The sequence below is a fragment of the Brachyhypopomus gauderio genome, chromosome 11 (assembly GCF_052324685.1).
Source record: "Brachyhypopomus gauderio isolate BG-103 chromosome 11, BGAUD_0.2, whole genome shotgun sequence".
NCBI lineage: Eukaryota > Metazoa > Chordata > Actinopteri > Gymnotiformes > Hypopomidae > Brachyhypopomus > Brachyhypopomus gauderio.
Window position 1 is genome coordinate 8,084,550 of NC_135221.1, and position 12,202 is coordinate 8,096,751.

General features: G+C 41.3%; 2 protein-coding genes across 2 annotated transcripts; both read left to right on the forward strand.

Annotated features, from left to right (window-relative positions):
- The first annotated feature begins 529 nt into the window (after positions 1 to 529).
- Positions 530 to 7,896, forward strand: nt5dc3 (5'-nucleotidase domain containing 3). Its single transcript, XM_077021676.1, has 14 exons — positions 530 to 942; positions 1,325 to 1,509; positions 1,963 to 2,037; positions 2,142 to 2,197; positions 2,305 to 2,395; positions 2,483 to 2,620; positions 3,138 to 3,198; positions 3,448 to 3,550; positions 3,721 to 3,822; positions 4,042 to 4,123; positions 4,271 to 4,357; positions 4,711 to 4,851; positions 5,223 to 5,287; positions 5,485 to 7,896. The coding sequence occupies exons 1-14, from the start codon at positions 672 to 674 to the stop codon at positions 5,738 to 5,740; spliced, it is 1,713 nt and encodes a 570-aa protein (XP_076877791.1). The 5' UTR covers positions 530 to 671; the 3' UTR covers positions 5,741 to 7,896.
- A 2,484-nt stretch (positions 7,897 to 10,380) lies between these two features.
- On the forward strand, positions 10,381 to 12,071 carry LOC143527608 (D(2)-like dopamine receptor). Its single transcript, XM_077022915.1, has 2 exons — positions 10,381 to 11,670; positions 11,776 to 12,071. The coding sequence occupies exons 1-2, from the start codon at positions 10,381 to 10,383 to the stop codon at positions 11,929 to 11,931; spliced, it is 1,446 nt and encodes a 481-aa protein (XP_076879030.1). The 3' UTR covers positions 11,932 to 12,071.
- The last annotated feature ends 131 nt before the right edge of the window (positions 12,072 to 12,202 follow it).

Below are 12,202 nucleotides of genomic sequence, written 5' to 3' on the forward strand. Positions count from 1 at the left end.
GCGGTGCAAAAAAATGCTCCTGAAGATCTAGATCTAGGAGGTGAAGCTCTCAAACTAATGTCCTAAAACTTGAGAAGCACTTTGTTGCTTATTCAGGTAATGAAGGACATTTTGTCAGAATTATCCTGTTTCTCTGGAAACCTTATACACGACACCACAGCCTTTATTATCTCCAAATGTTTAACATAATACACTGCATACATCCTGCATAACCATACTTCCTATATGACCATTTTTATTAACTATACAAAATTACTGCAGCATAACTAATAGAACTGTATTCTGACAATTCTCATAGATAACGGAACATGACAATAGGGAAATAAAACTAACACCAACCAAATGTACAAGCAAATAAACTTTGAAGTATATCAAATAATGATAATGTAAGTCTGATCAGTGGATTGTGATTTATAATGTATTTAAAAAGTAAATGACAAACGTTAATTATTGCTGATTTACTCAATATAAAAGGTGACTTTTACTGTGAAATTAAGCTGTCGGCGTCAAACCGGATATCCAAAGAACTTTTTTTTGACTGCCTGACTGTCAATAGGACCTGGAAACCCTGCCTGGGGTTATATTATGAGACTCATGTAGCTAATTACAGTTAAACGCTCTCGTGTAATACGACGCACAGAGGAGAGACGGCTGTGGAATAGAAAACAACCATGCCGACCTTGTCCTTGCACCTTTCTCGACTCGTTAGAAACAAGAACCACATTGGAAAGCTGCTCACACCTTCTAAGGCTTTAAAGACGAGACGCGGAGTGTGTGTTCTGAGTCCAACATGTTGGCACGTCCAACATCGCCCCGTGTCCTGTCAGCGAAGCTCCATGGGACAGCTGTCAACAGCCAACATGTGTACCAGCTCAGTGAGTGACAAAGATATGACCAATTGGCTGTGGTGTGTTTACAATGAAACCAAAAGACAAACTGAAGGTGGGTTACTTATTTTCTTCTGAGCAGTCTTTAGAGACACGAGACTACCTAGTTATTTGGGTTGCAGATCATATGTAGTGTACCTCTAAACGCGATCGGTCAAAACGAGATGTATACTTTTTGTTTGTATTAAAAGTAGAATATATAGGTGAATACAAAGTGAACTTCAAAATTATTTTGTGACCATCTTAATTCCCTGTATCACAATGCAGGTTTTCAGGCAGATGTAAATACTAATGGTGAATTATAGTTACAAATACAGTCCTTGTAACACCACAAAGCTATTCTGTATTTTAAAAGAGTGTGGTTGTACTAGACTACAGTTTGTTTAACTCCAAAATAGAAACACAATGTAATCTACCCACCCCCCCCCCCCCTCCAGATTTAATCCCAGTGATATCAAACAACTTTGTGAATCCTGACACCATCTTCGCCAACAATGAGATGAGCTTGCAGGATATCGAGATCTATGGCTTTGACTATGACTACACTTTGGCCTTCTATTCCAGTCATCTCCACACTCTGATCTTCAACATCGCTCGGGACATTCTCATCCATGAGCACAGGGTCAGTAATGAGGGTCTCACTATTGCCTGGATGGTCACTGAAGGTGCACAGATTTAATATTAGCTCTAGAAAATGTTCATTTACTTGTTAACCTTATTGTAATCAAATTAAAATAATTTTTATATGTAGCTAGTATAGTGCCTAACCACTCTTTCGCCCTTGTGGGGGACTGAGCACCCATGTAAGTACTCTATGCTCTACCAGTAAGAGTCCTTGGGCAAGACTCCTAACACTACACTCATCTACCTCTGTAAGATGATTGAAATTGTTGAAATTGAAGTTGTTCTGGGTAAAGGTTTCTGCCAAATGCATGAAATTTAAATAACCCAATAAGGAGATTAGAGTGTGCCTGTTGCCCCATAGAGACACTGAATTATAATTGGATATTATGTGATCAAGATTTAAGTCTCCAGAGTGACATGTGACCTTTTTTAATTTCTCTTTTTGGTCCAGTATCCGGAGGGACTGAAGGAATATGAATATATCCCTGATTTTGTGATTCGGGGGCTGCATTATGACGTTCAGAAGGTGTGTAGCTGTTGCTACTAGAGATTCGTGAAAGATGCTCTTTGTTTTGGTGAGGCAGTAAATCATATGGCCTGATCATCCTGACCTCCATATCCTGTTCTTAGGCTTTACTAATGAAGATTGATGCTTTTCATTACATTCAGCTGGGAACAGTCTACAGGTACAAATAGAGAAGCTGCAATGTGTTTTGCCCACCGCAGTCATTAACATCTAACATGCTAGATTGGTTTGTTAATACAGTATGTGGGTATCCATGTGCTTTTGTAGGGGACTTCACCCTGTGCCAGATAAAGAAGTCATTGCTATGTATGAAGGCTCCCACGTACCCCTGGAGATTATGAGTGACTTTTATGGCAAGGTTGGTGACATACGCAGGTCTGGTTTCCCAGAGTGTCACATGACCAAGAACACTAAGATACATCCTGTGTCGTTCATTGCTGTTCAGAGTTCCCATGGACACACTATGAAGCAATTCATGGACATCTTCTCCCTGCCTGAGATGACCCTGCTCTCCTGTGTCAACGACTACTTCATGAAGCACAACATTGACTATGAGCCTGTGCATCTCTACAAAGATGTCAAGGTTAGACCCCAAATACACAGTGTTGGAACAAAAATTAATATCAGCTTGAGTTAGATGATGTATAAAGTGAATTGTATCATCTCTAAAAACAGATCATGTGCCAATGGGACAGTTAAAGATTATCCAAGTAATCCTCTGTACACTTACACACAGTTATAAATTTAGCTTTAAATGTTAGTTTATATCGTTTGCATAGAAAGCTGCAGTCTAATTTTGGCATCACACGCCTGCCAGTGCCATCTGGGCCTTCTCCTTTGGGGGAGAGGGTGATGATTCAGGAGAGACTGATGTCTGACCAACTCACAGTTCTGACTCTGTAGACCTGAGAAAGAACAGAAGGAGCAGCTTCATCTTTCCTTTCTCTCAGCCTTCAGAATTGTCACTTTGCATGCGGTAAATTACTGAGACAGCATGCAGGAATAAGGCCCGTGGTGCGGCCTGTGTGTCTGTTTGTGGCCTTTTTTGATGCAGAACACGGGGCCTTTGTTCTCAGCCATATTTTGTGTCTGTTTTCCAGGAGGCCATAGGAGACGTCCACGTGAAGGGAATTATGTATCGTGCTGTGGAGGCAGATATCGGTAGCATAAGTATTTTTTTCAAAACAATGAGCTTTTTCTCAATTCCAAAGGTTTCATACGTAATTTTTACAAACTGAGCTCTGAAGAAAATATTTTGTGAATCCTCTGTGCTATGTCAAGGTTTCTGATAAGTGTGTGTTTTGATAAAATGTGTGTTTTGCTCTAAATAAGGCCTAAAATAATGACTTCAGTATATCACTTACACCTTTATCTTATTTATTTGGTTCCCTACACAAAATGGTTTTGCAGAGAAGTATATCTGTTATGGTGAGCAGACTCATGCTGTTCTAAAGAAGCTTTCAGAAAATGGAAAGAAGATGTTTCTAATCACCAACAGCCCTCTAGATTTTGTGTAAGTGCAAAAACATTGAATTTTTCATAATGTTTGATATCTTTTATGCATACACGTGCACAAAATTCCAGTCTGTAGGGACAGACCTTGCACATTTGTTACACTCAGTAATGTGTCCCGTGTCATGGTCTTCCAAACTGGTTTGAGTTTGCACTTGTGTCACTCTGCAGAGATCGAGGAATGAACTACATCATTGGGAAAGACTGGAGGGACCTATTTGATGTGGTCATTGTGCAGGCCGACAAGCCAGGTTTCTTCAACGACCGCAGGAAGTGAGTTCCAGGAAAAGCTGCCAGTAATTCAGCTGAAACTGGCCACTGGTGAAATTGGCCACTGGTGAATGTGTGAATGCAAGAACAATGACTTTCCCTCCTGCTGCCTCTTGTGTAACTTGTCTGACCCAAAAATGACGACTCCAGATTTTTTGCCTGAAACGTAGCAAAGGGTCATTGTGTTTGTGCTGAGTGTGTGTGTCTGTTTTTTTCCTCAAGGCCATTCAGACGTGTTACTGATAAAGGAGTGTTGTTGTGGGACAGGATTCACCACCTGGAGAAGGGGCAGATTTATAAACAGGTGCTGTGTGCCCTTTGGGCAGTGAGACAGCGTGTAATGGTGCTGTGTGACTGCACTGCTCGTGTTGTCTTGTGCATTCAGTTTTGCTACTGTAGTGTGCACCCCCACACACACACATTTATAGTGACTGAGAATATCTGTTTCCAGGGAAACTTGTATGAGTTCTTGAGACTTACTGGCTGGAGGGGCTCAAAGGTTTTGTACTTCGGAGACCACATCTACAGTGACCTTGCTGTGAGCGGCATACATATACACACATACTGACCCAAGGACGCCGTATTTGTGCTGATCACTGCTGACCTCTCATGTTAGCCTAACTCTAATTAGCATTTTTTGAGGCCATGCAACAGACAGAATGTTGGTATATGAATAACAAGCATGAGTGTGTAATACAGAGCAGGACAGGGAGATAGCCAGCAGAGACACAACCACACTTTCATTACAGAAATGAAGTAGCGATCTAGCAACCAACCACACGCCAGGCCAGTTTCCTTTGGAAGACACTGTGTCCATCAGAGTCATACACTAATGCTGAAGTAAGATCTACCTGCGGATGGTGTGTGAAGCTGTGTGCCGTGTGTGTTTAGGACCTGACGCTGAAGCATGGCTGGAGAACGGGGGCCATCATCCCCGAGCTACGGAACGAGATTGGGATCATGAACACAGAGGAGTACGTGCATACCATGACCTGGCTGCAGAGCCTGACCAACCTGCTGGAACACATGCAGGTGGGTCCACTGGGGGGCGCTCACACGCTCATCATGAATCCACACTGGGAGTGTAGGGGGGGGTGGTGCCATTATCATTCAGAAATTCCAAGAATGAATCATTCAACAAAAGAAATGAATAACCCTGGGTAGTGATCAGATTAATATATCATTATGTGTTGTTTATGATACAGTGCCACACTGCTTATTACTCGTTTAAAGCAATGTCTGCCATTTTCACATGCACTTTAATATTCCTGTGAACTTCAGTAGATATTATGTTTCACATGCCACTGCATAAAGAGTCTATTTCAAAAATAGATGTAGGTAAAACGTTCCTGAGATCTGCACAGGGCTTTGCTGAAGCATTGTTTCCACTGGTCGTTTCGCAGGTACACCGAGATGCAACGTCCCAGGCGGTGATTCAGCAGTGGGTCAGAGAGAGGGAGGATATGAGGTAAGCCAGCAACCACTGCTCAAACCACATGCTTCTTCACACTTTTTAAAGCACGTTTCACATGTTTCTGAGCGCTGATTTTAAGTATTTATGATGCGTGAGAGATAAGTATAGCCGGACAGTAATGTAAAATATATTTTTTAAGTAAAACAAATGGGTTGACGTGAGGCCTGAGGTAACATCTGAGCCAATTGCAGGTTGCAAGCGAAAAACATCTTCAACGCTCAGTTCGGGAGTCTGTTCCGCACGTACCACAACCCCACGTACTTCTCCCGCCGTCTCTCGCGCTTCGCCGACATCTACATGGCCTCCCTCAGCTGCCTGCTGAACTACGACCTCCAGTACACCTTCTACCCGAGGCGCACCCCGCTGCAGCACGAGGCCCCCTTCTGGCCAGAGCAGACCAGTGCAGGGGCTATGAACATACCCTTCCAAAACCATGGGACGAAGTAGGAGTCTCGAAGTAGGACTGCAGGGATATCAGGTGGCATTACTTTCACCTAGCAAAACTTGATCAACATAGCACTGTGCTGCTGTTTAGGTACAGACATAGACACATCAGCCACGCGAACATGGCTATTTATTTTCTCACATTGGAGATGAGATGATCTAATGCAAAACTAATGTAATGACATAGGCATTACTGCTGAACACATACACACACACACACACACACACACACACACACACAAACACACACACACACACACACACACACACAGATAGAAAACACTCTCTTTTTTGCATGCTATTCATAATATGCTTTTTGATGGTAGAATTCAGCAGTGCAGCTTCACAAGGTATGTCACAGTCCTGTAGCTGTAACTGCAGATATCTCTGGTCAAGGGTTCATATTCAGTGTTGAATATATTAGAAATGAATGTGGTAGAGGGGCATCCTTCATCAGACGTGCAGAGCAGCCGTAGTCTTTTAGTGGCCATCATTTAGTTGCCATCGTTACCTTTTGTTTAGATTTACAGTTCACCCGATTCTGTGTGAATGTTTTGTCCTCAGTGACTTTTTTATTGACTGTTTAAATTAATATTTAAAAGTTTTTTTTTTCCCCTGTTGATTTTGTTGTTGAATAATTTGCTGCTTCTGGATACCGTGCCTATGAGAGTTGTGGAGGTTTTATAATAAGCAATAGCTCCTCTTTTTATGCAGTGCATTATTCATTAGTTAGTGCCATATTATTCTCATAGAAATCTGCATGTCGTCTTTTCATACCTGAACAAATGGGCTTCTGTTGAATATAACTGTCCCTTTTGGCTCTGATGCTACCAGCATCTTGCACCCAAACCCTAATGATAACCCAGGGATGGATCATTCTAGAGCCCCACAGCAGTGCCCAGCAGCGTTAGGGATCTTTTAACGTTAGGGATCTTCTCTATCTTTGCACATGTTGTGACTCCAAAGAACTTCGGTTGTTATGCCTGCTTGTGACAGTGGAGTTGGCATCTGACTACCGATACCAGTGAGCATCCTGTCAATGGAAACCATATCGTGAAATTGCATTTTTTTCATAACACTTGTTCTTGCAGTGCTAAACGCCTCCTCAGGCAAAGGACTGTATCAGTTCCAGTTTTCCATTGTGGAGTTGTGTTTGATACGCACAAATTCTAGCAAAGTTACAAAGGTTCTGGAAAGCTACATATAAATTCTGCTGATTTACAGGCGTAAGGTTGCATAAACCTTGACTTATGTTTTAAATGCCATCCATTCTTTGTATATGCAGTGAGTTAATGTACTTTATGATCCCCACAGTAGTTTTAATGAAATACTATGATAACTATCAAATGTTTATTGACTATAAAGTTGCTTAATTGTGTGATATTACAGTGGAGCTTTGAGTTTTTAAAATGTAAAGAGTAATTGTGCATTCTTGTTCTACAGAATACAGGGCTGGATTCACAAGAAAAATCTTATGAAAGATAAAATATAAGAATCTTAAGACAAATAAGTAAAACATGAAAAGGCCCACGTTGGAAAAGAATGTAGGACATAATTTAGGGCCTAGCTGTTAAAACTTTAATAAACATAGATTTTATCTTATCAATGCTTAAAATCCAAGACAAGTGTGACATTATTGTATGGTTAAGAAAATATTTCTGAACACTTTTCCCTCAACTGTAACATATTGACTTGTAATTGATCTTAAGAGAAAGGTTTAGAAGAATTCTTAGTTTTTCATTTTTCACAAGTATGAAGAATATAAAGGATGTATATGAAAATGTTCTTTCTAAGGCACTTTCATGAATCCAGCCCTGATGTGATATATATTGTATGCAGTTATCCAATCTTCCAATCCAGCTTTCAATATGGCGCTATATCACAAGGCAGGTGCCTAAAGAGTTTTACAGTTGATTGTTTCTTCATGTGTGAGTTAATCAACTTTTTGTATTTGCTTGGTGAATACAAATGGTTTTCCTTTTTTCCTTTGAAAAGGGACAGATTGGTCCCTTGAAGGACCTACCAGACCTTGAGTCAATATTGTTTTTTTGTGGTTATCTTGACTTTGCATAGTTTACTGCATTTCTTTTTGTGAAATCATAATTTGCAATAGATTATATTTTAGATGTATTTATTAAAGATTTCATGTTTCTGACGAGCCCATTAGTATCAAATGTTTTTCTTTCACCTGGATCTCGCTCCTTTTTAAAAAGGTACGTTGATACTCACTGCAAGTCCTCAGTGGAACCTGTGTTTCTCTGCTCAGTTTGTTTGCAGTGGTCTTCATCCTGTCTAGATTTCCTTAATAAGATAAGAATCTCAAAGCTGAATATTTTCACTGCTGGGCTGAAGAACATGTAGTTGGTGAAGAACCCACCTTTTCAACATTAAAGTCGTCAGTGTCTAATATGTTAGCCTGGTGTAAGGATGAGCAATTAGTGGCAGGACGCAAAAGGACAAATCTAGAATAATTCTCCGAAGAACAGACCAGGGTTGGAGTACTGGGAGATAATGAAATAGAACTTGGAAAAGAACTTGAATATATGGGTAACAACACATAAAGGCTAAAATCCAAACAAAAAAAAAAACAGGGCAAAGAATCACGAACCCCAAATCACGAAACATAAGCAATACTTTGAGCATCAAACACAAAGCTGAATTGTAAGTTTTTTTTGTATTATTACTTTTGGTTTAGCTGTGCATTATTTCCGTGTGCCCTATTACTTTCATACATTCAAATTCAAATTTTCCTCCATACTCAAAATATTATATTAGCAAGAGGTTTGTGATTATGCTCATACTTTAACATTTATTGGGCACTGCAGAGTGCATAAAATAACCTATTATTTTATTTTTTGTATACTGCCCTCAAACCACCATTTAGGAATTACAATTTATGTTGCATTATCTTAACTATAGCGAATCATAGGCTTCCTTATATTGTATATTCATGACCTGAAATCAACTGCCCCTCCCACACTGTACTCTCCACATCACTGAACTCAAATAATAGAGATGGCATATAGAAATGACAGCTTTTGTATGCAAGCAGCAGAAATGGCTCACATTTCTCTCTGGGCTTGAAATTATATCTAATATAAGTGTTTGTAGCAGTAATCTTATTGCACACTTGTTTGAAAATTGACATTAGATGGCCCAGCTAGTAACCAGTCCAAGTTATTTTTAGTCCAAGTAGCCACTTCAGTGGAGATGTGGAGCCTTGGTTACTCCAGTAGGTCTGGGGTGGGTGGGCTGTGTTTGTTATACATTATCAGATCATCTACTGACAGCATCAGTTTATCTAGCATCAGTCTGGCAGCACCAGTTCTGCTGGTGGGACAAGGACATTTTTATAGATGCTGTGTTGCCAATTATCAGATCTAGTCATATTTGATCATATCTGCATCTAAAACAGAAATGTTTTTTGGTTAGATCTGTAAAGACATATAACACATATAAACATACAACATATAAACACTCCCTATACAGTAGACTTGCCCTCCTCTGGCATTCTTTTGGGTTCTTGTGATTAGCATATAGCTCTAGCAAGATTATCTGTAGGTGCATAACTAAAAGAGCACCAGATGGTGACCACAGTCCAGTGTGCTCATAAACATGGCAGATATTTAAAGCGGACTGATAATCTCCATGTCCAAGGTAGGAAAATGAGGTTTGGTGTTTGATGTAGCAGATGGTGGATATTGTCAGATGTGATTCAATTGTGTGATTTTAATTCCCAGACAGAACAGCAGGCCATTTTATTGATGAATAGGCCTAGGTGACCATATGAAGGCTCCTAAGTATGGTCCTCCTTAGTATGGTCCTCCTGAGTATGGTCCTTCTGAGTATGGTCCTCATGAGGTCACCTGAGCCCAAATTTGCTCCAGCACAGTAAAAGGAAGCAAACCCGACAGTTGTCAGTGGGTGACCTAGAGCGCAAACAAGGGCTGCAAAAAAGACACTCCAGGCACTGTTGGTCTACATCTCATATCTGACCTGCATTTATGGTTAGTCTTATAGTTTTTTATAGCTATAGTTTTACTACCACGTGTATGGATGACGATGGTTAACAGTCTTTGTTGTATGTAGTGCACAATTTATTTGAAATGGCCTGTCTACTGTTGTGACAATTTATTTAGAAGAGGTGTAAGACTTTGCAGTCCCAATTAAGCATCACATACACAGCCGCAGTCACAGAGGAGTTTAATCGGTCAGCCAATCACAACCAGCGATGCCACTATTCATTAATTCAGACAATCCCTTTTGATATGGTTCATAGTAATATCTACTGGAGGTTTACAACTCACACAAGAAAAAGAATCCAGCTAACCAAATTCACCCCGTCTCTGCGTAATTGACTTTGTTCCAGTATGGATATAAATATAGCCAGGAGCTAACGAATCAAGTTGTAAAAAACAACAATTCCCTTATGATCAGAGCCTGGCGGGGTGTTAATTGAAAAATGGGCCTGTAACGTAAGCAATTTGGTTGTCGTGGTGTTTGGGGGGTAAAACGCGGCGGTTTGCGTTGTAGACGTTCAAAGAACTCAGGAGCAACTAATAAACAAAATGCTCCAATACATTTTAACTGCGAATATGGAAATTAAACGGGAATGGAATTAAAATACCATTTGCAGTTTGGAAATGAGAAGCAATCTCTTGCAGATTTTGGGATCAGTAAACGGTACGCTGAACAAGGTGGAGGTGGCCTTCACCGTGGCCGACTGCGCGGTGCTGCTCGTGACCTTCTTCGCCGGCATCACGGCGAACGTGTTCGTCGCGTGCGCCGTGTACCGCCAGAAGTCCCTCCAGACGTCCAACAACGCGCTGCTCGTCAACCTCGCCGTTACCGACTTGCTGCGATGCGCCACCGACTGTCCGCTGCTCTTTCTCATCGTGTTAAGTGGTCGGAAGGGTGGAGACCTCGGGAGGTTCGTCTGCGACGCAGAAGTTCTGCTGTTCTCCCTCAGCTGCCTGGTCCAGTTGTTCACTCTGGCGAGCATCAGCGCCGAGCGGTACCAAGCCATCGCGTATCCGTTTAAAAGCGCTCAACGGCGCAAACGGGTGATGGCACTGATCCCCATGACCTGGGCAGTGCCCATCGTAATATCAGTGCTCTGTGTGGTGTTTGCCAGAGACTCGCCCGTGTATGTTCGGTGCCGAGCTATGAACCTGAACACATTAACGTACGACTATTTCGGGCGGTACATCTTATTTCCTGTCTGGTTCACCTGCTTGGCCATTATTATCGGATTTTACGCCCAGATATTCATTTTAGTGAAGACCCACAGCAGGAAAGTGTTTGACAGAGGTGTCGTACCTAGTTCACAAGTGGACCAGAACATGAAAAGTGTGAAAACAACGGAAGCAAAGAACACCGTTGCGACTAAACTAGTAATTACACCAGTGATCGATAATGTGTATTTAATATCAAATGTAAACGAGTCAGCGGGTGAAACGTTACCTAAAGAAGATCAAAACCCATTCACTGGTCCAACACACACCGACACTCATACGGACACCTTGGACTTCAGTAAGACAGAAGATGCGCTTGATCGACCCAACCAACAGGTGACCGGCGTCTCCGAACCGCACAACAGCGAACCGAAACTTGTAGACCCGCAACTGGCTGAGGATCCCAGTCCTCCAGAAGAGAGTCCCGTGGATGTGGAGAGCACAGATCAGGCCACATCAGTACGAAACAAGGACGATTCCGCCGCCGTGCCTCCGGAAAACGTGAACCAAGACGGGGAGGTGATGGGAGCGGTCTGCATGATTCCGTCTTTCGTTAATAAGGAGCGAGGGAACAAGAAGAAGGAGAGTAAACTGGCCAAGCGCTCCGGGTACATCATCCTCACTTTTGTCATTTTCTGGATGCCGCTCATTGGGACTGTCATTTTCAACATCTTTCTTAACAGGGATCGGAATCCTTCAGTAAGTTAAAAAGTGGCATAAACGGTAGATGCGTTATTATAAAATTCGAGATTTTACCTGAATATCACCTCGAAAACTGACGTTTGTTCCCACTTAATCTTTTAGGTGGAGATCTTTGAAGAGGTCCAAGTTCTCGCTGTCTCGATCGCCTGCATGACCTCTCTTACCAATCCAATTATTTACGCAGCGGTGAACCCACAATTTCGCACAGAATTTTTCTACCTAAAAATGAGATGCAAAGCATTTTGTACAAAACACTAACGATTAATCTAAAATGCAAAAAAAAACACTTTTTTTCTGCATGAATATTCACAGCTTGTCAGTTATTTCCAACCTCTATTTACCAACATCATGATCAAACGTCCAATCAGTACTGCAGAATAAATGTACTGGATAAAATATCTATAGTATTTTAAAGCTTATCTTTAAATACGTTTGTACATTTCACTTGCCTAAATAAAATAATTTCATGTAGACTAAATGAATCTGTTGAGGCTGTGCGTTCGTTATCTTCAATACTATAAATATCTGG

Bases quoted from the DNA above. Each gene is read 5' to 3' on its own strand.
- nt5dc3 (XM_077021676.1), top strand. From the start codon at position 672: ATGCCGACCTTGTCCTTGCACCTTTCTCGACTCGTTAGAAACAAGAAC. The intron at 3,551-3,720 runs GTAAGTGCAAAA...GTCACTCTGCAG, and splicing joins AACAGCCCTCTAGATTTTGT to AGATCGAGGAATGAACTACA. The intron at 4,852-5,222 runs GTGGGTCCACTG...GTCGTTTCGCAG, and splicing joins ACCTGCTGGAACACATGCAG to GTACACCGAGATGCAACGTC.
- LOC143527608 (XM_077022915.1), top strand. From the start codon at position 10,381: ATGAGAAGCAATCTCTTGCAGATTTTGGGATCAGTAAACGGTACGCTG. The intron at 11,671-11,775 runs GTAAGTTAAAAA...TTAATCTTTTAG, and splicing joins ACAGGGATCGGAATCCTTCA to GTGGAGATCTTTGAAGAGGT.